Consider the following 22229-nt stretch of genomic DNA (forward strand, 5'->3'; position numbering starts at 1 on the left):
TTTTTATAGGAAATATAATAGATACCGAAGAAGTCAGTTTATAAAATGGTATTTAAAATGTATGTATAAATTTGACGTAACAGCAAGCAAAGACTTAACTATTCATATTTTCAAATTTTGAGGTGTGCTTATACCCTGTTTGGTATCACCAGGCAAACAGTCAATTTAATGCAATACTCTATTCTGTGATACAAAATTATGTTAAAACTTTCAAGGTTGTGACTAATTTTTTAGCTGAGCGCCACTGTCAAATAGAGAAACTTTTCAAGGTAAACTGTACTGTCATGAATAATCCAATACAGATAATTTTTTTTGGTGTTGAATAAAAAATCCCTTAAAAATAATAGTTTCACCCGGATTCATCTGCTTTAAAAATGATAGGAAAAAATGAGTAAGTGTATTAAAATTCCTTCAACTAAGATTTTTATTATTTAATGTAGGTATAAAGGCTACAGTATAAAGTGGCAGTGTTATGCATTATACAGTAGGCCTATACAGTGGGTCTACAGTATAGTAATTAACTAGTGATTTTACTGTGTCTTGTTGGTATTTATACTAGCATTGTGCAATTCAGAAGTACAGATTGTGAGAAATTGTTTTGTCTGTTATGTTTAAAAAATGTATTGTTTAATTTTGTAAGGATTTTTAAAATTTGCAAAGGTATACAGTAGGTACTTAAGTGGCATAATCAATGTAGGAGAACAGCCCATTTCATTGATAGATGGGATTCCCATTAATTAGAAGTGACAATGTAAGTAAGCATGCAACATCTAGTCACTTAAATATGTACAATTTGGTATCTTTAGAAATGTAAAAAAAAAATATATATTGCATACAGTTATAAAACAAAATACAATGAGAATTTTGCCTTAAAATCACACATTATAAATAACAAAATGTGATTCACATTAGCATAACTTAAATATAAAATGTATCAAAGTATTATGTTATCAAATAAAATCATTTATATACAGGTAACGATTTATGCATTTTTCTTTCCCCATTTGAGAAATCACCATTTTAAATACAGTATATTGTATTTTCCATACAAAAAAGGGCTATTAAAAATGATAATCCATTCACTCCCATTGAATATCTAAATCATAGTTACTCTCCTTTGCGGCTACCAGCCAATGCAAGTAATCTTTACGTGTTATATTCCAGCAGTTTATCAACTTTACTAAAAGCAGTTTGTTGTTAGATGATATAATCAATTCTCCCAAAACCTTGGCTGTCATATTTGTACAAGAAAATAACTCCAACGAGGTAAGCTGAGGCATTTCATTTACTCTTAAGGTATCCCGTATAACGTCATTTGTGAATTTATTGAGCTGAACCAGTTTTAAATGCTCAAGAGCAGGACACGCACTTAAAAACTTAGTAAGCACAGCATCAGCATTGGCATCAGCATCAGCACCATTACCGCCAATTGTTACCCTTTTTAGTTTGGTCATTGAAATGTTGGTATTGGTCATTTCTTCTAGCTCACTATAAAATGACAGATTTTCATCATGAATACATAGAGACAACTCAGATAAATTTGGGCATAGTTTAGCTGTTTTAAGTACATCAATTCCATCAATTTCTTCGAGAACTAAGATTTGTAAATTTGGGCCTATTTTTGGTAATGCCTGTAACACACCAAAAAAATCTAGCATGATATGTCGATGTCCGACTACTTTTAAGTCCCTTAGCATTTGTAAGTTACCTAACTCCTCAAAGTAGTCATTATCACAACTAAACAACTCTATTAATTCAATCTTGACAAGTTGTGGACATAATATAAAACAGCATATTAATACATTGTTGTACACATTTGGTTTTCCATCTACAACTAATGATCTAAGATTTAAAGTATCATGCTGCCCTGATGCATCTTTGCTCATTGCATAAAGACTCTTGGTTAAGTCAAAATGCTCAAGCACCACAACCCATGGAAGGTTGCGTAAAACTGTGATTAACGCTTGATGCGTTACATCAGTATTACTCAAAGACAATTTTCGCAAGTTTGAGTGAGTTCTTTTCTCTTTAACGCTGTTGATCAACACGGCAAGATCATCGTCGTTCAGTTGGCAGTTTGATAGAATAAGATCTGTAACCATTGTGCAGTGTTTAAAAACTGCTTTGGCTGCCTCCTCTTTGCAGTTTGTACCATTGAGATTCAGTGACATTAGATTGGGATAAGCTTCTGCAAGTGATACTAAAGTTCCTCTTTTTACCTGCATGCAGTTGCTTAAATTGATTGATGTCAGGCTCTAAAAAAATATAAAAGTTTAAAAAAGGCTATAAAAAAAGATTTTAATAAAATATAATAAATATACAAATATACAAATTGAATATTTACCTTGCATCTAAACTTTGCTAGGTTGATGATGTCATCTTTGACTAGCATAGGGCATCCACTCAAATCCAGGTTTACAAGACTATGATTAATCAACAGATGCAGGTATGGTTTCTTTAAATTTCTCTCAACCATTAGATGCACCATAATCTTCTCAGACATGTTAGAACCTTTAACCAAAAAAAAGTGATGACTATTGATGCATAGCAACTGAAGAAGCTGACAGCTAGACGAAACTGTCTTGAAACGTCAGGTAAAATCAAAGTACAGTAAGTTATACTGGTTTACACTAAATGAACCATAATATCAATATTGACGAACCAATTTCCAGTTGTATTTTCAAAACATTTAGTGCAATAGCATTATTTATACAAATAAAGATACTAATGAAATGAAACGGTGTAACTCATAAGCAATAAGAATTGTTATTTGAATCAACAACAATAACTACAGCATTGACACTGACGTACAATTCCATTTACTTACTTAAATCATCAAATGGTCCAATAAAGTACTTGTAAGTTTTCATAACTTTATAATTATCTACAAAGTTTCTGCACCAAAAGTCCATGTTATTTCCTACAAACTGTAAACATATCTGCTGAAGAGTTGCTACTGATTTACATTTTGGCATTTTGACACAGTTCCTCCACAAACACCTTTTAATAAAGTATCTAAAAGTATCATAAAATATTATATTTTAGGCCTAATAATATCCTTTTTGTTACAGATTATAGTGTTTATGTTGTGGATAAATTACAGATTTAACATACAAGTGTGAAAATACTGTAGTAGTACTGTCCTTGACACATATCACTCACACTGTCATAAATTGTTAACATTTAATTATTGATTTATAAATAGAAATTCTATACTGTACATGTGTAAAAAATGTTACGCTAAATGTTACTGTAGGCCTAGTACGTTATACTATAGCTAGCCTAGTAAGTTATTGTATATCTACTACTAACCCGTACCATGGAGGTATAAAAATGTATTTATTTATACCTCCATGCCCCGGTCAGTCTAATTACCGAAAACAACCGAAAATAACCGAAAACAACCGAAAACAACAAAACAACCGAAAACAGTCATAAACAACTAAAAACAACTAAAAACAACCGAAAACAAACCGAAAACAAAATAAAATAATCTAAATACCGAAAACAAATTTTGTATATTTTTTTTAATGTCGCCCTCTATTGAAGGGTGTTTCTAAAGACTATAACAGAGAGAATACCGCGCGCGGAAAAGCCAAGGAAGACCCTACGAAATGGTAGTGTGCACAAAATACAACTAAAAATCGTACAATCAATCTATGATAACATCGCATTTACTTACAGAATCTATAAAAATATTTTAATTTTAGTCTTTCGATTTTTGATCCAGAAACCAAACGCATTTACTCCTCACAATAATTGTGAATACGTTAATCCATAGTATAGAAAGTAAATTTACTATGGTTAATCATGATCAATTTAATTATAGATTTTCAAAGATAATAATACAAAAATGATATTTTTAAGAATATTGATAATATTAGGGACTATAAAGTATACTTAAAACCAGCTCACAATAAAGGATTCAATAAAATCTATTCAGTAAAATTACCGTAGTCGAGTAAATAACGTTTTTTTCCTTAATCAATTCAGTATTAACTTAAGTGACGAAAACCGAGTACGAAAACGCAAAGTTAGGTAAAATCATGCTTTGTTTTTTAAAAGACTAAACACGAAATGTGTTTATAGATTTTGTAAGTAAATGTAGTCTACGGTGTATTTCATTGAATTTGTACGATTTTGAGTTGTATTTTGTGCACACTACCATTTCGTATGGTCTTCCTTGGCTTTTGCGCGCGCAGTTTTCTCTCTCTGTATGATCTTACCAGGGAGTTGTATTTTACACTACTACTGGTCTTACCCTCTCTCTGTATGGTCTTAGCTTTAGAAACACCCATCAATAGAGGGCGACATTAACAAAAATATTAAACAAATTTGTTTTCGGTATTTAGATTTTTCACGCTGCTGCTCTAGCCCGCTACGTCACACGAGATGACTCATTCATTAGATGAAATCAAGCAGCTTTATAGTACTACTACACTTTGACATTTTTGTTAAAATGGAAACTCCAATATAATTTATTGGTACCACCTGTTGAATCCAAAAACGGCTGAGAAAAGAGTCTAACGACAAATCCCAAATAGTAGAGCAGTTAGTGCCATAAAAATAGCCAAGTTGTGCACTTTATTACCAAAGCATGAAACTTGCCACAAAGTTTCTTTGATGTATATAGATTAAAAATATCGGGGGGTGCCAAGTGTCCAACGTCCGGTATGGCGGCCATCTTGATTTCAAAATGGCCACCATAAAAACAAAAAGTCTTCATATCTTGGCAACTATAAACAGTAGAGACTTGATTCTGGTGTTAAATTGTTCACAAACCACATATTTCTATTTGCTCTAATGAAAAGTTTCGTCAAAAAATGACCGGAAATGACGTTTCTCCCAGTTTGACCTTTGACCTCTTATCTGTATATCTCAGTAACTACTGATCATTTTCAATCGATTTTGGTGTCATTTTGTTCAGAATAGAGACATTTATATTTGTAGTAATGAAACATTTTCACATAAAATGACTGGAAATACAATTTATAACCTTTGACATATATAATATGTGAACATACTGTATGTGGTTTACATTGGTATAAATGCACCTAATTTTTTTTTTAACGAAATAAATGACACTGCAAAAATGAGCAGGAATTATTATTCTGAATTTTTGACTTTTGATGTGATAGGATAGGCGTAAAGTATGACAGATCACTGAGAAACAGCAATCACTGAGCTCATCTATGCCGACTGGTTTGCTAAACTGTGATGTGTCAATCGTTAGATAAAAGTTTTGGTCCTCTCTCCATCATCTTTTTTTTTTGCAATGTATTATACCATATGGACAATTGTCTGAAATAAAAGTTGAATTGAATTGTTAGATGCCATTTGGAAATATTTTTGATGTAAAGTAGCATTCTTTCGTTGGCCTCTTTGATGTTGCATATGAGACAAGTTCGGAAAGTTTTCATTTTCATGAGTTAAGAGAATACCGTCTTTCAAACTTACTACAAACTTATCCTGCATTTGTGCAGTAGACCTACTTTCATTAGTCAGAAACTCAGATAATTCTTGTTCATTTTCGTTGCATCTAAAAAAATGTACTCCATTTTTATGGTAATGGGCCTTTGCTGTAAACCATCTGTATCCTTTTCCTCGATTTTCTCTACTCATTGATTTTTTAGCAAAATCCGAACCAAATCAATTCGTAAAAGACATCTCAATATAATTATTCAAGTAATTCTCAAATTAGTGACATGGACCTACAATATACTGTTCTGTACAAGACCTTTTTAGGCATCCACTTGTGAACTTTCACTTTGAAGGTCTTGGTCTCCTAATCATACAAGAAACAATGTCTGATTTAATCAATCAAAGTAGTGGGTCCAGACAAAGAAGGGGATGTAAGACCATCCACAGACAAAGAAGGGGGTATAAGACCATCACAGACAAAGAAGGGGGTATAAGACCATCCACAGACAAAGAAGGGGGTATAAGACTATCCACAGACAAAGAAGGGGTGTAAGACCATCCACAGACAAAGAAGGGGGTGTAAGACCATCCACAGACAAAGAAGGGGGTATAAGACCATCCATACACAAAGAAAGGGGTGTAAGGCCATCTACAGACAAAGAAGGGGGTGTAGGACCATCCACAGACAAAGAAGGGGGTGTAAGACCATCTACAGACAAAGAAGAAAGGGGTGTAGGACCGTCCACAGACAAAGAAAGGGGTGTAAGGCCATCCACAGAGAAAGAAGGGGTGTAAGACCATCCACAGACAAAGAAGGGGTGTAAGACCATCCACAGACAAAGAAGGGGTGTAAGACCATCCACACAGAAAGAAAGGGGTGTAAGACCATCCACACACAACAAAAAAAGGGGTGTAATACCATCAACAGACAAAGAAAGGGGTGTAATACCGTCCACAGACAAAGAAGGGGGTGTAGGACCGTCCACAGACAAAGAAGGGGGTGTAAGACCACCCACTGACAAAGAAAGGGTATAGGACCACTTACAGACAAAGAAGGGGGTATAAGACCATCCACAGACAAAGAAGGTGATGTAGGACCATCCACAGACAAAGAAAGGGGTGTCGGACAATCCACAGACAAAGAAGGGGATGTAAGACCACCCACAGACAAAGAAGGGGGTGTAAGACCATCCACACACAAAAAAGGGATTATAAGACCATCTACAGACAAAGAAGGGGGTATAAGACCATCCACAGACAAAGAAGGGGGTATAAGACCATCTACAGAGAAAGAAGGAGGTGTAAGACCATCCACAGACAAAGAAGGGGTGTAAGACCATCCACAAACAAAGAAAGGGGTGTAATACCATCAACAGACAAAGAAAGGGGTTTAATACCATCAACAGACAAAAAAGGGGGTATAAGACCGTCCACAGACAAAGAAAGGGGTTCACGACCATCCACAGACAAAGAAGGGGGTATAAGACCATCCATAGACAACGAAGGGGGTGTAGGACTATCCACAGACAAAGAAGGGGGTGTAGGACCATCCACATACAAAGAAGGGAGTGTAGGACCATCCACAGACAAAGAAGGGGTGTAAGACCATCTACATACAAAGAAAGGGTGTAAGATCATCCACAGACAAAGAAGCGGGTATAAGACCATCCACAGACAAAGAAGGGGGTATAAGACCATCCACAGACAAAGAAGCGGGTATAAGACCATCCACAGACAAAGAAGCGGGTATAAGACTATCCACAGACAAGGAAGGGGGGTATAAGACCATCCACAGACAAAGAATGGGGTATAAGACCATCTACAGACAAAGAAGGAGGGGTAGGACCATATTACCGAGGAAGCATAGGCCTACAAAAAGAAGATGCAATCAAAATAGGCCTACCAGCCACTTGGAAAACAATAAATTGTAGAATAACTGAGGCTTGATTGTTGAAATATAAAGGGTTCTTTGTAAGGTCATTAATAATATATTGATATAAACACGATCATCATACTATTCATTTGACATTCAAATACAGTCTATCTCGAAAAGAAGCTCATACTATCACCTTTTCGAGGTTTGACGGTATTCCATAACATGTATGTTATTTCCTCTGTCAAACTATTAAAACTTTTAGCGAATCAGAAGGTGCCAACATCGTTGAACTAATAATGGTACCACCAAGCACAATATTTACCAATTCTATGTACAATATACAATTTAAGTACATTAATCATTTAATATAATTACGCCTATCAGGTCAAAGTTCAAAATTAGGTGCATTTAAGACCACCAAAAACCACATACAGTATATTCACATAATTAAAAATCAATAATTAAATGTCAAAAGTCATAAATTGTATTTCTGGTCATTTTATGTAAAAATGTTTCATTACTACAAATATAAATGTATTTATTCTGAACAAAATGACACCAAAATCGATTGAAAATGACCAGTAGTTACAGAGATATACAAATACGAGGTCAAAGGTCAAACTGAAAGAAACGTCATTTCCGGTCATTTTTGGACGAAAATTTTCATTAGAGTAAATAGAAATATATAGTTTGTGAACAATTTGAGACCAGAATTAAGTCTCTAATGGGTATAGTTGCCAAGATATGAACATTTTTTGTTTTTATGGTGGCCATTTTGAAATCAAGATGGCCGCCATACCGAACGTTGGACACTTGGCACCCCCCGATATTTTGAATTTATATACATTATAGAAACTTTGTGCCAAGTTTCATGCTTTGGTAATAAAATGCACAGCTCATGTCATTAACTGCTCTACTAAAAGCATTCTGGTATTTATGAGTCCCATGATATAATTCGCTGTCAGATAATCATTGAATTATTATCAAAACAGTCCATTGAAGTTTTTGTTTGTAATACTAATAGGATACTTGAAGTATCTAGGCGTGATGAAGTGACCCCCCAGACTTGACCTTAGCAATAACAATAAGCGAGCAGCGTTTTTTGTAAGAAATATTTTTTTTTATTTTTTTTTCAGCCCGGTTTTCGGTTTGTTTTCGGTTGTTTGTGGTTGTTTTCGGTTGTTTTCGGTCATTTCCGGTTGTTTTCGGTAATTAGACTGACCCCCATGCCCGTACTGTAGGCCTACTCTACTGCTGTACTGCTATTACTAAGTACTACTAACTACTCTACTACTACTGTACTTATCATAGTACTGTATTGTATAGTAGGCCTTGGCTTTCCACTTCCCTGTTACAGAAACTAGGCCTAGGCCTAGGCTTAGTTTTATCGAGGGGGAGAGTTTGAAATGGGCGGTACCGTAAATAAAGTAAGGTCCCACCTGGTAATAATAGAGCTAGGTTGGCTCCTGCCTGTCGTCTGTGAAAGTTTCTGACGATTTTACGCACTCTCCGATCCTACTTACAAACGTGATACCAACTCGTCGTACCTACCGACAAACGACAACTCCTCGTATCATCTGTCTTCTTTTTGTTTACATAAACAAACGTCAGATAAACGTAACAACATACTGCCCTCTCTCGGTATTATAATACTATAGAATACGTTCGATCATGGATAATCCATGGTTCGATCATGGATAATCCATGGTTCGATCATGGATAATCCATGGTTCGATCATGGATAATCTATGGTTCGATCATGGATAATCCATGGTTCGATCATGGATAATCCATGGTTCGATAAACAATTATTTGTAATAAAAAAATAGAAATACTGTTCTTTGAGTACATTAAACAATAAGGATATATACAGCACATGTCACACAAGTCACAACACAAGTCACAAATCAGTTTATTTTGATTCATAAATAAAACAAAAATACAAAGCAAAAAATATACAAAAGGACCAGGGAGACTTCCATTAAGGCCAAAAGCCGCATGCATGGAAGCCACCCGAACATTTTAAATAATATATAATTCTGTATAATTTAAAAATTAACAAATCATAAAATCAACAAAATCATATCAGGTCAGCTACAACCCATCTCTATTACATATATAACAATTTTGGATATAACATAAATCATCATATTCTGAAATAAATTATTTTTAAATATGTAGAAAAACCTTTCAAAGAATGTGTATTTACCTTTTCAGTGATCAAATTGACAGTATTGTTAATTAATAAAGGTAGGCTATACCTAATACAATTCTTTGCAAACTCATGTCTGACCCTCAACATGAAAGTTGTCTTTAATACGTGTGTTATACGAGTGTAAAGCTTAATTTAATCAAAAGAATTGAAGAGTGTTGAATAGACGGACCAGAATTTTCTCACTTCATTATTCATCGATGACAATAAATATTAGGCTTATATTTTTATTATTAAAATATTTGGCCTAAACCGTTTATTTTCTTTTCTCTAATAAATCGCGTTACCCAGGAATCTCGAACTCCGCCAAAATTACACACTGCTATTGGTTAGTGTTATGTTATTAATTACACACTGCTATTGGTTAGTGTTATGTTATTAAATATAGTCCAATGCATCTAGCCTACAGCATCACATTTACATTTTGTCTCAATTGTATAGATCAGATCTACAATTATAACTAAAGAGCATTCACCTGCCTTGTACTTACAGAGACGAAGAAATTGCTCTAATTACTAATTAATTAATAATGCATTAAAATAAAAGGAGACATTAAGTTCTTATCGAGGATCGACGATAATGTATAGTGTAGTGTATCAAAACAATATAAAAATCAATTTTATAAAATAAAATGACCGGCTTCTTCAATACGTAAACATGTCATAAGTATTAACTGTTTCTGGCATACAATTCAACAAGTTTTCAATTTCTTCCTCTCCAATGAATTCCTCCTTTCTGTCATAATAATCGCCTGTGAATGGAGTATACTCCGTCGAAACAGCTTGCGGGTTAATGTCTTCTACGTTGGCATGAAGAACCTCGTCTAATTTGCAATAAGGATCTGAGACGTAATTAGTTTCCGGTGCATTTTTTCCAGACTTATCTGAAAAAACTGACGTCATTTTCGTGTACGGATTTGAGTGCTCGTCGGTTCTGCTTTCCTCCGCGACGACCAGAGGGGACAATTGGAGTGTATCGTAATCATCTGTTTTTCGCAGGCGAAAGTATGGCGTGCTTCCCTCTTTAAGTGTTATGTTGTCAGTTGTAACTGCATTTTTAAGATAATTTGAACCGTTTTCATTTACGACTGAGATTTGATAGTCTGTGCCAACAGAAGGTACAACCACGTAAGTATTTGGCTCTTCATTTACATGAGAATCAGGACTAAATTCATGGAAGCCTTGATCGGAACTCGTCGAACTATACGTTTTTAAAAAGTTCGACTTCTTTCTTGGCTTTAAGTCATCAAAAAATTCCTTTTCAACTGATCGAGGACTAAAAGAGCTAATTTCCTGTAATACAAATATATATCTTTATTAAAGGTACACCGCCGTGAAATAAGTGTGCAAATTATCAATCTCCAAATACGACTATGTCCCCAGTATCATGGAAAATTTGGTAATACAGCATGTGTAGACCTATTACATGCGGTGCTGTATCACGAGAGGTTTGGTTATTGAGATGCACGAAGTTAATTCACTTAATTTTTCCGTAAACAGTAAAAAAATGTCTTTCGCATGGTATTTTGATTATTCGTCGTGTGAACAAAAGAAGTAATATTTCATATAATTTATCTGTGACGAAAAATCATAAAGTTAATTGATTTTGCATCTCATTTTTTTATATTAAAATGCATTTATATTTGGAAAATAAATTCCATTCTGGTGTGTACACATATCTGGCTTGTGTGCCAAATGTGCATACACCTGTTGTAAGTCCTTATCCACCCCTAACCCAGTTTATATTTCAGAAAAGTAGGGGGTTACCAGTGTGTACTGGTCCATCCAGTCTCTGCAATCGTTGTGGATAGACGAACGAGTGTTCATTGCGCAATATTTTTCCGATATATTTAATATTAATCATTGGATTAATATTCGTGGTTGAACCATTAAAAAAATAAACAGGGAAAATGCAGAGATTTGAATAATTAACAGGTGTCCAGCATACGCCTTCCGCTGTCCTGTGAAATTAATTATTTGGAGGAAACTTCTGCACCGAGCGTGAGAAGAAAATGGCTTAGGTATGGTTTTATTTTTATTTATCTTTATTTAAATGTGTGGTAATTTAGTTTAGTCTACACAGTTTATAATTTGAATGCCTGGCATACATTGTGATTATTATTTAGATTTTCATATACACTTAGGAATAAAAAAGATGAAGATATTTACCACTTTGAAGAATTTTGGTTCAGGCCATTGAATGAAAATTCGCTTGTGAATATACATTTTAAAAGCTCCGCCAAATAGCAATGCAAAGGCAACAACAATTCCCACAACAAGAAACGAAATGATAAGGTCACCTGAAATGTATAAATAAAACTCAGTTATAATAGTGGTACACAGGAAGTTTTAAGTTGTTGTATCAACGTTCGAATTGAAAGGGTGTCATGCAGTATTTCAGATCCACAATTATCTCGCCGATAGACCTTTTTTTTGGCAGATAGAAGAAAATTCGTTAATTTTTGTTACGGTCAGAATTGCACCGGTAAACTATTCTAATACTCCAATGTTTACATACTTCTACTACCGGTATATTGCACTGCGACTGTAGTTGAAATGTGTCTCTCAGTCATAATGGGTTGTTTTATGGTCACCAAATCTGAAAACAGAAGACGGAAAATGGTGAATGGTATATACGTTAAATGTATCGTGCTAAAACGGTATATTTTGTCGATATAAATAGCCCTAGTCAGTTATGCTGAGCAAAGTAGCCATCATCACTGTTTTTACCATTGCCATTTTTACTGGAAACAAGCGTACAGAGTGTCATCTAGCTTTCGAAATTATTTGAAAGTTCGTTACAACATGAATAAAATATAAATACCTTCTTTTATACATTGAAAATCATAATGTATACTGGTTGGAGGACCCTCGATTTCAAGAGCGTCTACTTGAATAATGCGCCGTAGTTCCAAATAGACAATTATGTTCTCTGTGACGTTGCACGGAACATTTAAGTTAATATTATTCACTGTTAATTCTTCGTTCACACTTTCACGTAATGATTTTCCAATATAGTTTCCCGTAATGCGGTATAAATACTCATGGGTTCCTAGTTCAACCGTCTCCCATTGTAGGGACAAGACATGTTCTGATGCTGTAGGGGTACTGGCGTGTATGATCAAGGAAACTATAAAGAGAACAATTAATGTAACATTTCAGAATTGTACGATAAATGTGACATTATACACATTTAAGTCGTGCGAAAGGCGGATTGAACAGTCACTCCGAATGTATTGACAATGGGGAAAACACATTGACTCTAGAATTAGAGAAAACAAATCAAATTATTATATATGCTGGTACTTGCTGATTTTATGAATGTTAAAAAATGTCATTATCATTATCGTACTCACCGGTGGGGAAGGTACTGGCAATTGAACTCCATTCGCTAAACGTGTGAGCTAATAACGAAAACCTTGATCGAACTTGAAATTCATACTTATCTGCTGTCGTAACTTCCTCAATAGTCATCTGCATTTTACGTTGTTGTTGTTTAGTCTAATAAAAAACGTTAATCTTATATTAATGATCATTGCTCAGCAAACATTCGAAGGGAAATATGGCATCTTATATTAATGATCATGGCTCAGGCAAACATTCGAAGGGAAATATGGCATCTTATATTAATGATCATGGCTCAGCAAACATTCGAAGGGAAATATGGCCAAAAATATATGTTGTTTCAATTGCTTTTAAAAGCTTTCTACATTGTTTAATAACGTGGTATTCATAAATAAAAATTCTTTTTTTACCTTTTTCCATGTTTCATTTAAACGTCTGTAACGAAGTTGAAACCACAATGAATTACAGTAGATGCAATATTCTTGTAATTCCCAGAATACAGTGACGTTTGATTCAACTACTGACAATTTATTAATAACTGGTGGCAAAGGAATGGCTGAAAATAAAAGTCACTCGAGTCAACTCAGGTAACATTTTAAATTTATTATTAGGTCAGTAAGTATTATAGATTCGATTATGTTCCCTTTTAAAAAGTAGGCCCACTAACTAAGGTAGGCCATGTTTGGAAAATTTAATATCTCATACAAAAGGATTCAAGGCCAACTGTGTTTGGAAAGGAAATATTGAAACACTACAAAGAAATCTACTAAAGGTCGGACAAATTTTGTAGTATTGTATTATTATTATTTATTTTTATAAAGGTTAAATGCTTGTGTATATGTGTTACAAAATTGGTTATAAGTAATCAATTATTAGTACTATCAAAATCAATTCAACCATTTTTTAATAACGAAAACGTACAGGAATGTTATTTTTTAGGAATTACATTTAAGATTATCATTTTCATCATGTTTATTACTGCTGTGCTAAATATAAACATATACATACCTTCATCATGAGAATCAAATTTGGTTGTTGTAGTAGCAGTACCAAACATATTGGTAACTGTTACTCGCACTAAATGTTCTTTCATCGGATTCCCATCACTTTCAAAAACTCTGCACGTGTTGTATTTCTTATTAGAACAGTCGATCCAAGTTTTGGAACTGTCTCTATAAAAACACAAAATGCTGCTTTATATCGTTTTATATATTTCTATATTTTTTATTCTATTTTCTATATAAGTTTAGTGCATTCATTAGTGATAAAATGTGCCTTTTTTTAAAGTTATTTGTACCATCATGAATAACTTATGTATACTAATGATGTTAGTACAAAAATATAATTGTTACCTTATTTTGCATTAGGGCTTCTATATTTAATTATGCATAGTAAACGTAACATTTTGGGTTACTTTTATTTATTAGTAAAAATAGAAATTTCTTACTGAAATTGAAAATTATAAACAACTCTAACTCCGGTAAATTCCGTCGACCATTCGCACCAATAATCAACAATATTTGTGGATCTACAGTGTAGAGTTGGAGACGATGGCATGACTACAAGATATCAAATTATATAGACCTGATAAATATTGTTACACTCACTAACTATAAGCACGGTTTGTAATATTTACGAATAAAGAAAACACCAATTTAAATAAAACAATTTCTAGGATAATCTTTAAGTAAAGGCAACATAAGGAAATATCACTTATTTAAACTTAAATTTAAAGAAAAGCAGAACTTAGTGGCCATTAATAATGTTTTTGTTATGTTTCTAAACTTACTACCAACTGTTAATGCCGATATCGAGTTAACTTTGAATTTTCCTAAAAAACATTCGATCCATTGTTCATAATCATTGTCATAAGTCATTGTTAGGTTGGTTAACGTGAGAATAGCTTGTGTACTTGAGATCACGGCAGTATTGTTGGCTGTAATAGGTACATCTTTGCCGTCGATATTCCATCTAATATCCGAGGCATTCCACGATGTGTCTTTTTTATCTAACGTACATGTGAAGTTCAGATCGGAACCAGCAAGCTGATATGGATCTATAGGCGTCAGATCGAGTACTACAGTAAAACAAAAAGATAATTAAGATTAAATTGAACTATAATGGATCACCTCCAAATTAGCTTTAGATCATGATAATCCATATAGTATTCTGGCCTACACATTTTTACTTACTTGGTGTACCACTGGAAAAGCAGATAATGGTCGAAATAATTTGGAACGTCCACAATGGAATGGTCAAGGATTTGTGGCTTGAGATTCCTGTCATCATCTTTGGAACAATCAAAATATAGTTTTTAAAACATGATGCAATAAAGAGAAAGAAACGCCAAGAAAATAAATAATAAGTATATAAAATATAATGAATATAACCCGCTTGCTATGCCGCAATATTATTTACATTTAATATTCATTTGAACACAATCATTGGTTTGTGTCCATGTTTACAAATTTACATTGTATTGATGTTCTTATCTCCCCACGTCCCCCCACCATTGATGTTACTAAATTATTACGGTACGCTATTCTTTGTGTTCGCGTGTGCTTTATTCAAGAATGCATGGTATTGGAATGCTACATCATTATAAAAGTTGCTGCTTTTCAAAAGATTGTATCTAAGGCTTTAACAGCAAACAAAAAGTAATACAACTCAGATATAAACAGTGAAAAGAATGGTTAAAGGTCGTTAATAATGGCCATAGAATTTACTTTGCAACGTGATTATGAAGTTGAATTCAATGAGTTGTTATTATGCTAATAATATTATTTTACCACAGATGAAAAAATAATCATCGGTTTACAAGTTTGCCAACTTCATTTAAAATATCGGTAATTAAGCAAAATTCGAAATGTTCCCGAAAATTGCACAAACCAGCTTTCAATTAGCGTAAAGATCTCATTAATTTCTTCAACAATTCCCTGACTGCCACATCGGTCGGATATGAAGTAATACTTCTGTATAGCCTAAACCATTTAGTACGTCATCAAATCGACACGCCCTTAGCCCATAGATGAAATTAAATAACTCACTCTGCTTCTTTATTTATGTTCCAGCAAGAAACTGAGTCAATACTTCATGGTAAACCTGTCACAATATAATATAACAAGAAACTGAGTCAATACTTCATGGTAAACCTGTCACAATATATAAGATCTCATTTAAAACTGAGTCAATACTTCATGGTAAACCTGTCACAATATAATATAACAAGAAACTGAGTCAATACTTCATGGTAAACCTGTCACAATATATAAGATCTCATTTAATCAAATTGACTCCTTATATTTGTTCAATAGTTCTCTGAATATTGATTACACAGGATTAAGCTTTTTACTATAAATAAGGTCAAGAACTATATAAAACAGTAAACAGAGTGGAATCTATAAACACTGGTCATACAATAAGTTAACACTGTGACTATTCTCGCTGAATTAATTATCACCATTGTATCCTGTCCATGTAATGAATCAGAGTGATCATGATACCTGTATATAAATTATTTATTTAATTTATGAAGTGTAAACTCCCAAAATACCATTAGGATAATTAGTGTCATTCATTATTGCATTTAAATAATATATGCCAACAAAATACCATTAGGATAATTAGTGTCATTCATTATTGCATTTAAATAATATATGCCAACAGCTCCTTATGTATAGGCCTACTGTTGTCACATCGACAATGAACAAACAATTATTTATATTTATTTTATATTCCAATTATTAAGTTTCATATTTGATGTATGTGTATCTGTTACATTTTCAACATCCACAATTTTAATTAATTTACAATGGAACCTTGTTGTTGCTATTTGCGGTAATGCTCAAAAGCAACACATAACAACAGACAGATAAGCCTATATAACTCAGTTTTAAGATGTCGTACCCCATAGTTCCGACTATAGGACGTGTAATTAGTAGGCTACTCTAAATAAGTAGTGTATTAACACATATTGGCCTAATTAGTTACGTAGCAGCTAAAATACTCACCTGAGATTTGCACAAACACCGACTAGGTATAGGTATCAATCTTCATAAACGATAGGCCTCATGTATGTCAACACACATAGTAACTCAGAATACTGTGCCGTTATAACTTACCATAGATAGATTATTGACTTTTATATAGGTCCACGTTTCAATAAATCCATCCATCCATATCATATTGTTATCCTTACGATTTAATATTCACCACAATTTAAAAAGAACCAGCTAGGATATATTATAAGTCACCGATTCCAGTTTGTATAACAATAGCAGCATACTAAACGCAAATAAAACACAATTATTTGTTTCATTTGGCACGAATCCCAGTTCTGAGAAGGCAAATAGGATATATAAATGATTTCCATAATCATTAATTATAACTATGATGAATTATTACATGTTTCTGATACATGATGATTTTATAATTGCAGGGTATTAATATAAATGATGATGTTTAAATTCAAACGTCTACACTGAGAATAAAATTTTACATTTCGACTAAAGTAGAACACTCCCTCTGAGTTTTTTTCATTAGGATATAATTATTAATTCAAAAATTACATAACACAAACATTGAACATGACAGCATGAATACTGAAACGTTTCTATCCTTCAATATTACGTAAATAAATAAAACGTGTTCGATTGGCCCAATGTGGATTTCCAGGTTGTTGAATCACGACATCTCCTCCGAAACGAGACTATTTATAATTCCATTAACAGCCGCTCAGTAGAATGCTTTGTATGACCATTAACAATAATGATAATAATATTGATATTCAGAAAGTATTGTGCACTGTGTACAGTATGTAAATAAAACACATGCTTGGCGTCATGGTTAATGCATTAAGATATATAGCAATTTAAAATAAATACTATAAAATTTGATAATCGATAATCGATTTACAGCGGCCATTTGACCGACGTAATGTACCAAAGGTGTGTTTTTATCTCAAAGATAACTAAAAGGCAATTTCTTTACTATCTTTAGACTCCAATAATAACTTATATAGAAGGATCTTCAATTGGACGGTCCATATAGGATACTTGAGATGAGATGGACGTAATAATTATTTATTAAATAAAATAAAATCTTACCAGACTGTAGTGATAGGTCTTAACACAAATTGTACAAAGCTGTATACGTAATCCTTGGACAGTGTGTACCTGAATTCAATCACAGACTAATATAAATTTAGAAGGAAACGAGATAGATTTTATCAATCAATTGTATCATGGTCAATTTGACACAATAACAGGATATCCAGGTGAGACAACTCAGAATAGGGAATTTAAATGTCAAAACACCGATTCATTGCGAAGGAAACGTGAGCAGTGATAAAGTGCTTGAAATTTACTATTCACCGCAATTTGCGCAATTATTAAAAATCAATTGTATTTACTGTTACAACCTACGGTTGAGATATAATTAACTGTTATATTTTAAATGTATAGCGGTAAAATGACCGATTAGATAACTCTGTAGCTTCATAATTATTTAGATAATTAAGAAGAATTAAAACGAAACAACGTTGCTTTATTCTGAATTGTTAAGTTGTATTTAGAATATTTGAGTTTGAGTTTGAGCATGGATGGAGTCTAACCATCCTATTTGAGTTTGAGCATGGATGGAGTCTAACCATCCTAATTCCTTTCTCCTTGTATTTCTCAGTTATCTAATATTTTATGTAATCATTTGAATTGTTAAGAAAGTTTCAATATTTTTTTTTATTTTTTTTTATTTATTCGACTTCTCACTAACTCAGTTAGTGAAGGATCTGGACCAACAGGTGGTAAACACCTCTAAAACGGTCCAGTCCCAATTTGCACAGTGGCTGTGTGTGACAGTGGCTGTGTTTGTGTGGACTAGTACACCGGGGTAACCCCCTACTCGTCTCGAAAGATGTACTAGGTTCTTTAAAGTGCGCATGAGCTATGTGTACACTGGACCTACGGTTTATAGTCCTTATCCGAGAAGATTCGTTCTACCACCAGAACCATGGAGCGAGTGAGCCTCGAACCCTTGAAGTTATGGCTACGTAATTACCGTTCCACTGTCTTAACCGCTCGGCCACTCACTCGCTCTCTTTATGATTTAAAAATTCATAAAAATTAACTTAGTGAATAGATTTTACAGATAGTGATAAAATGTATAGACCTGTGTAGACAAATATGTATATTAACAGTCTCATAACTAGGATTTGGTTCGATACGTTCAGCGTTGCCAGCGATAAAATTTAAATTATGCCGTATCCTGTCTCAAATAATGCCAGATTGGGAAAAAAAATGCCAGATCCCCAAAATGTGGCCCTAAACAGCGCCACCAACGGTTTTATGTCTAATAAACGTTTGTAAAACCCCAACTGACACAAAATAGGGCCTAAAATTGTATCCCCATGTCGTACAAAATTTATATTTTTAGTTTTGTGAGTAATAACTAATAATTCTAAATATCTGGGGTGCGAAAATGGTAATTGCAAATGACACCAACACCAACCCCCACCCCCCTACCCCACCCAAAAAAAAAAAACCTGTTACACAGGGTTCTAGGACACCTACCCCCTAGACAGTTACCCCCCGGATGTTTACCACCCGGACAACTACCCCCTTAGGACAACTACCCCCCCGGACAACTACCCCCTTAGGACAACTACCCCCTTAGGATAACAACCCCCCGGACAACTACCCCCCGGACAACCACCCCCTTAGGACAACTACCCCCTTAGGATAACTACCCCCCGGGTAACTATTCCCCGGTCAACTACCCCCCCTCCCCCCATCCAAAAGTAGACAAATATATAGGACCGGTTTCTGTAAAAATGAAATCATCTGTTTTTAACGGGTGTTTCGAAACTAGAGACCCGAGACCAGAGACCTGACACGAGACCCAATACGAAAAGGGAGACCTATATTTGGGTCTCCCTTTTCGTATATTAGGGTCTCCCTTTTCGTATAGTGTGGTCTCTCTTTTCGTATAGTGGGGTCTCCCTTTTCTTATAGTGGGTCTCCCTTTTCTTATAGTGGGTCTCCCTTTTCGTATATTTGGGTCTCCCATTTTGTATATTTGGGTCTCCCTTTCGTATAATTGGGTCTCCCTTTTCGTATATTTAGGTCTCCCTTTTCGTATATTAGGGTCTCCCTTTTCGTATAGTGGGGTCTCCCTTTTCGTATAGTGGGGTCTCCCTTTTCGTATAGTGGGGTCTCCCTTTTCGTACGTGGGTCTCCCTTTTCGTATATTTAGGTCTCCCTTTTCGTATTGGGTCTCGGGTCTCTGGTCTCTGGTCTCGGGTCTCTAGTTTCGAAACACCCGTTTTTAACCGATTATTCTGTTTAACAGCACGCTAGAACCTAGATGTGCTAGATTTAAAGTACCGTATTTATTGAAAAAACGGCCTGGGCTGTTTATTGTTTAGGTGGTTTTTAGGTGGACATTTATTGGAAGAAAGTTGTTTATTCAATGGGAGGGGGTATAATCTAATGGAAATAGACGCCGATTATTCCATATGATGTTTCATGGGAGTGACATGGTCACCGTTTATTTCAGGGGAATTTATTTAAAGATCGACGTTTATTCGGTGAGTGAACATTGAGGTCAAATATCAAAAGTGATATTATTCTTCAAGTGTACAAAAATACATATATGACAAATTTGAGACAAAAATTAATTCTTTTAAGACCAGTGGTTATCGAAGCATTGTCCTGACGCAAAAATTATTATTATTATTAGCGAACCCAGTCTTTACAGTAAATACAGGGAGTACTATATAATACGTTCGACTATCCTATGATCATGTGTGACAATCTTCAGTTTATACCAGGCTATATTTATGTTCAATCTTTTACTTTTGTTTACAATAATGAATAGTAATTCGTCAAAGTAACGAATTAAAATATAGTTATTAATTCCTATTATACACTGTTGCAGAGTCAGGTTGTTGAATGGTCTGGGTGGTTAGGGTGTTCTAAAGGGATAGTTTTCTGGGTGGTAATTGTCCGGGGGTAATTGTTCCTAGGAGGTAATTGTCCGGGGGGTAGTTGTCCTAAGGGGGTTGTTGTCCTAAGGGGGTAGTTGTCCGGGGGGGTATTTGTCCGGGGGGGTATTTGTCCGGGGGTAGTTGTCCTAAAGGGGTAGTTGTCCTAAGGGGGTAGTGGTCCAGGTGGTGGTTGTCCGGGGGTTAGTTGTCCGGGGGATAAATGTCCAGGGGATGAATATCCGGATACGGTTACGCAGCCATGGAAATTTATAATTTTTGAACTGAAATATGAGAGCTGCTCGATGGCCGGGATCTTTGCACTTAATTTCAAATATGAAAAGATCTTAGCCCACCATAATTAGAAAATAGCAATTATAATTTAAAATAGGAAATAAAAAAAATTATTTTGAGTGTCTCCAGGACCTCAGCCCCACCATGGTTGATAAGAAAATTTGGACAAATACCTACTCGATGGCCGGAAATGGCACTTAATTTAAAATATGAAAAAAAAAATATATTTATTAGTGTCTCCATGATCTTAGCCCACCATAGTTCGAAAATGGAAATTATATTTTAAAATAGGAAATCAAAATATATATTAATTGTGTCTCCAGGACCTCGACCCCACCATGGTTGGGGCTGAGGTAAGAAAATATGAAAAAAATAGAGCTGCTCAATGGTCGGAAATGGCACTTAATTTCAAATATAAAATAAAAATATATTTATTAGTACCTCCAGGATCTTAGCCCATGATAGTTTTGAAAGTACCAATTATAATTTAAAATAGGAAATAAACAAATATATTAAGTGTTTCCAGGACCTCAGCCCCACCATGGTTGGGGCTGAGGTAAAACAAATTGGAAAAATAGAGCTGCTAGATGGCCGGAAATGGCACTTAATTTAAAATATGAAATCAAAATATATTTATTAGTGTCTCCATGATCTTAGCCCACCATAGTTTGAAAATGGCAATTATAATTTAGAATAGGAAATCAAAATATATATTAATTGTGTCTCCAGGACCTCAACCCCACCATGGTTGGGACTGAGTTAAGAAAATATGAAAAAAATAGAGCTGCTCACTCAATGGCCGGAAATGGCACTTAATTTCAAATGTGAAATAAAAATATATTTATTAGTACCTCCAGGATCTTAGCCCACGATAGTTTTAAAAGTGCCAATTATAATTTAAAATAGGAAATAAAAATATATATTAAGTGTTTCCAGGACCTCAGACCCACCATGGTTGGGGCTGAGGTAAAACAAATTGGAAAAATAGAGCTGCTAGATGGCCGGAAATTGCACTTAATTTTATAAAAATGTATAAGAGTCCCTAGGACCTCGCCCCATCATGGTCACTGAGAGGTGAAGAACATTTGGAAATATAGGGTTGCT

General features: G+C 34.4%; 1 protein-coding gene across 4 annotated transcripts; it reads right to left on the reverse strand.

Annotated features, from left to right (window-relative positions):
• Position 1: 1 nt before the first annotated feature.
• On the reverse strand, positions 2-18113 carry LOC140048117 (uncharacterized). Of its 4 annotated transcripts, XM_072093144.1 has the most exons (13): positions 17959-18113; positions 16864-17189; positions 15901-15955; positions 15046-15142; positions 14643-14930; positions 14301-14412; positions 13862-14025; positions 13264-13409; positions 12865-13009; positions 12333-12638; positions 12027-12107; positions 11678-11808; positions 9177-10801 (listed from the first exon to the last, which is right to left on the reverse strand). In XM_072093144.1, exons 4-13 carry the CDS (start codon positions 15140-15142, stop codon positions 10154-10156), a joined length of 2118 nt encoding a protein of 705 aa, XP_071949245.1. In that variant the 5' UTR covers positions 15901-15955; positions 16864-17189; positions 17959-18113; the 3' UTR covers positions 9177-10153. The 4 variants fall into 4 exon arrangements, with proteins under 4 accessions (XP_071949246.1, XP_071949245.1, XP_071949244.1 ...); XM_072093143.1 differs by lacking the exon at positions 17959-18113 and having other exon boundaries at positions 16864-17315; XM_072093146.1 differs by lacking the exons at positions 15046-15142; positions 15901-15955; positions 16864-17189; positions 17959-18113 and having other exon boundaries at positions 14301-14437; positions 14643-14694.
• Between the last annotated feature and the right edge of the window lie 4116 nt (positions 18114-22229).

Source organism: Antedon mediterranea, chromosome 4 (genome assembly GCF_964355755.1).
Source record: "Antedon mediterranea chromosome 4, ecAntMedi1.1, whole genome shotgun sequence".
Taxonomy (NCBI): Eukaryota; Metazoa; Echinodermata; class Crinoidea; order Comatulida; family Antedonidae; genus Antedon; species Antedon mediterranea.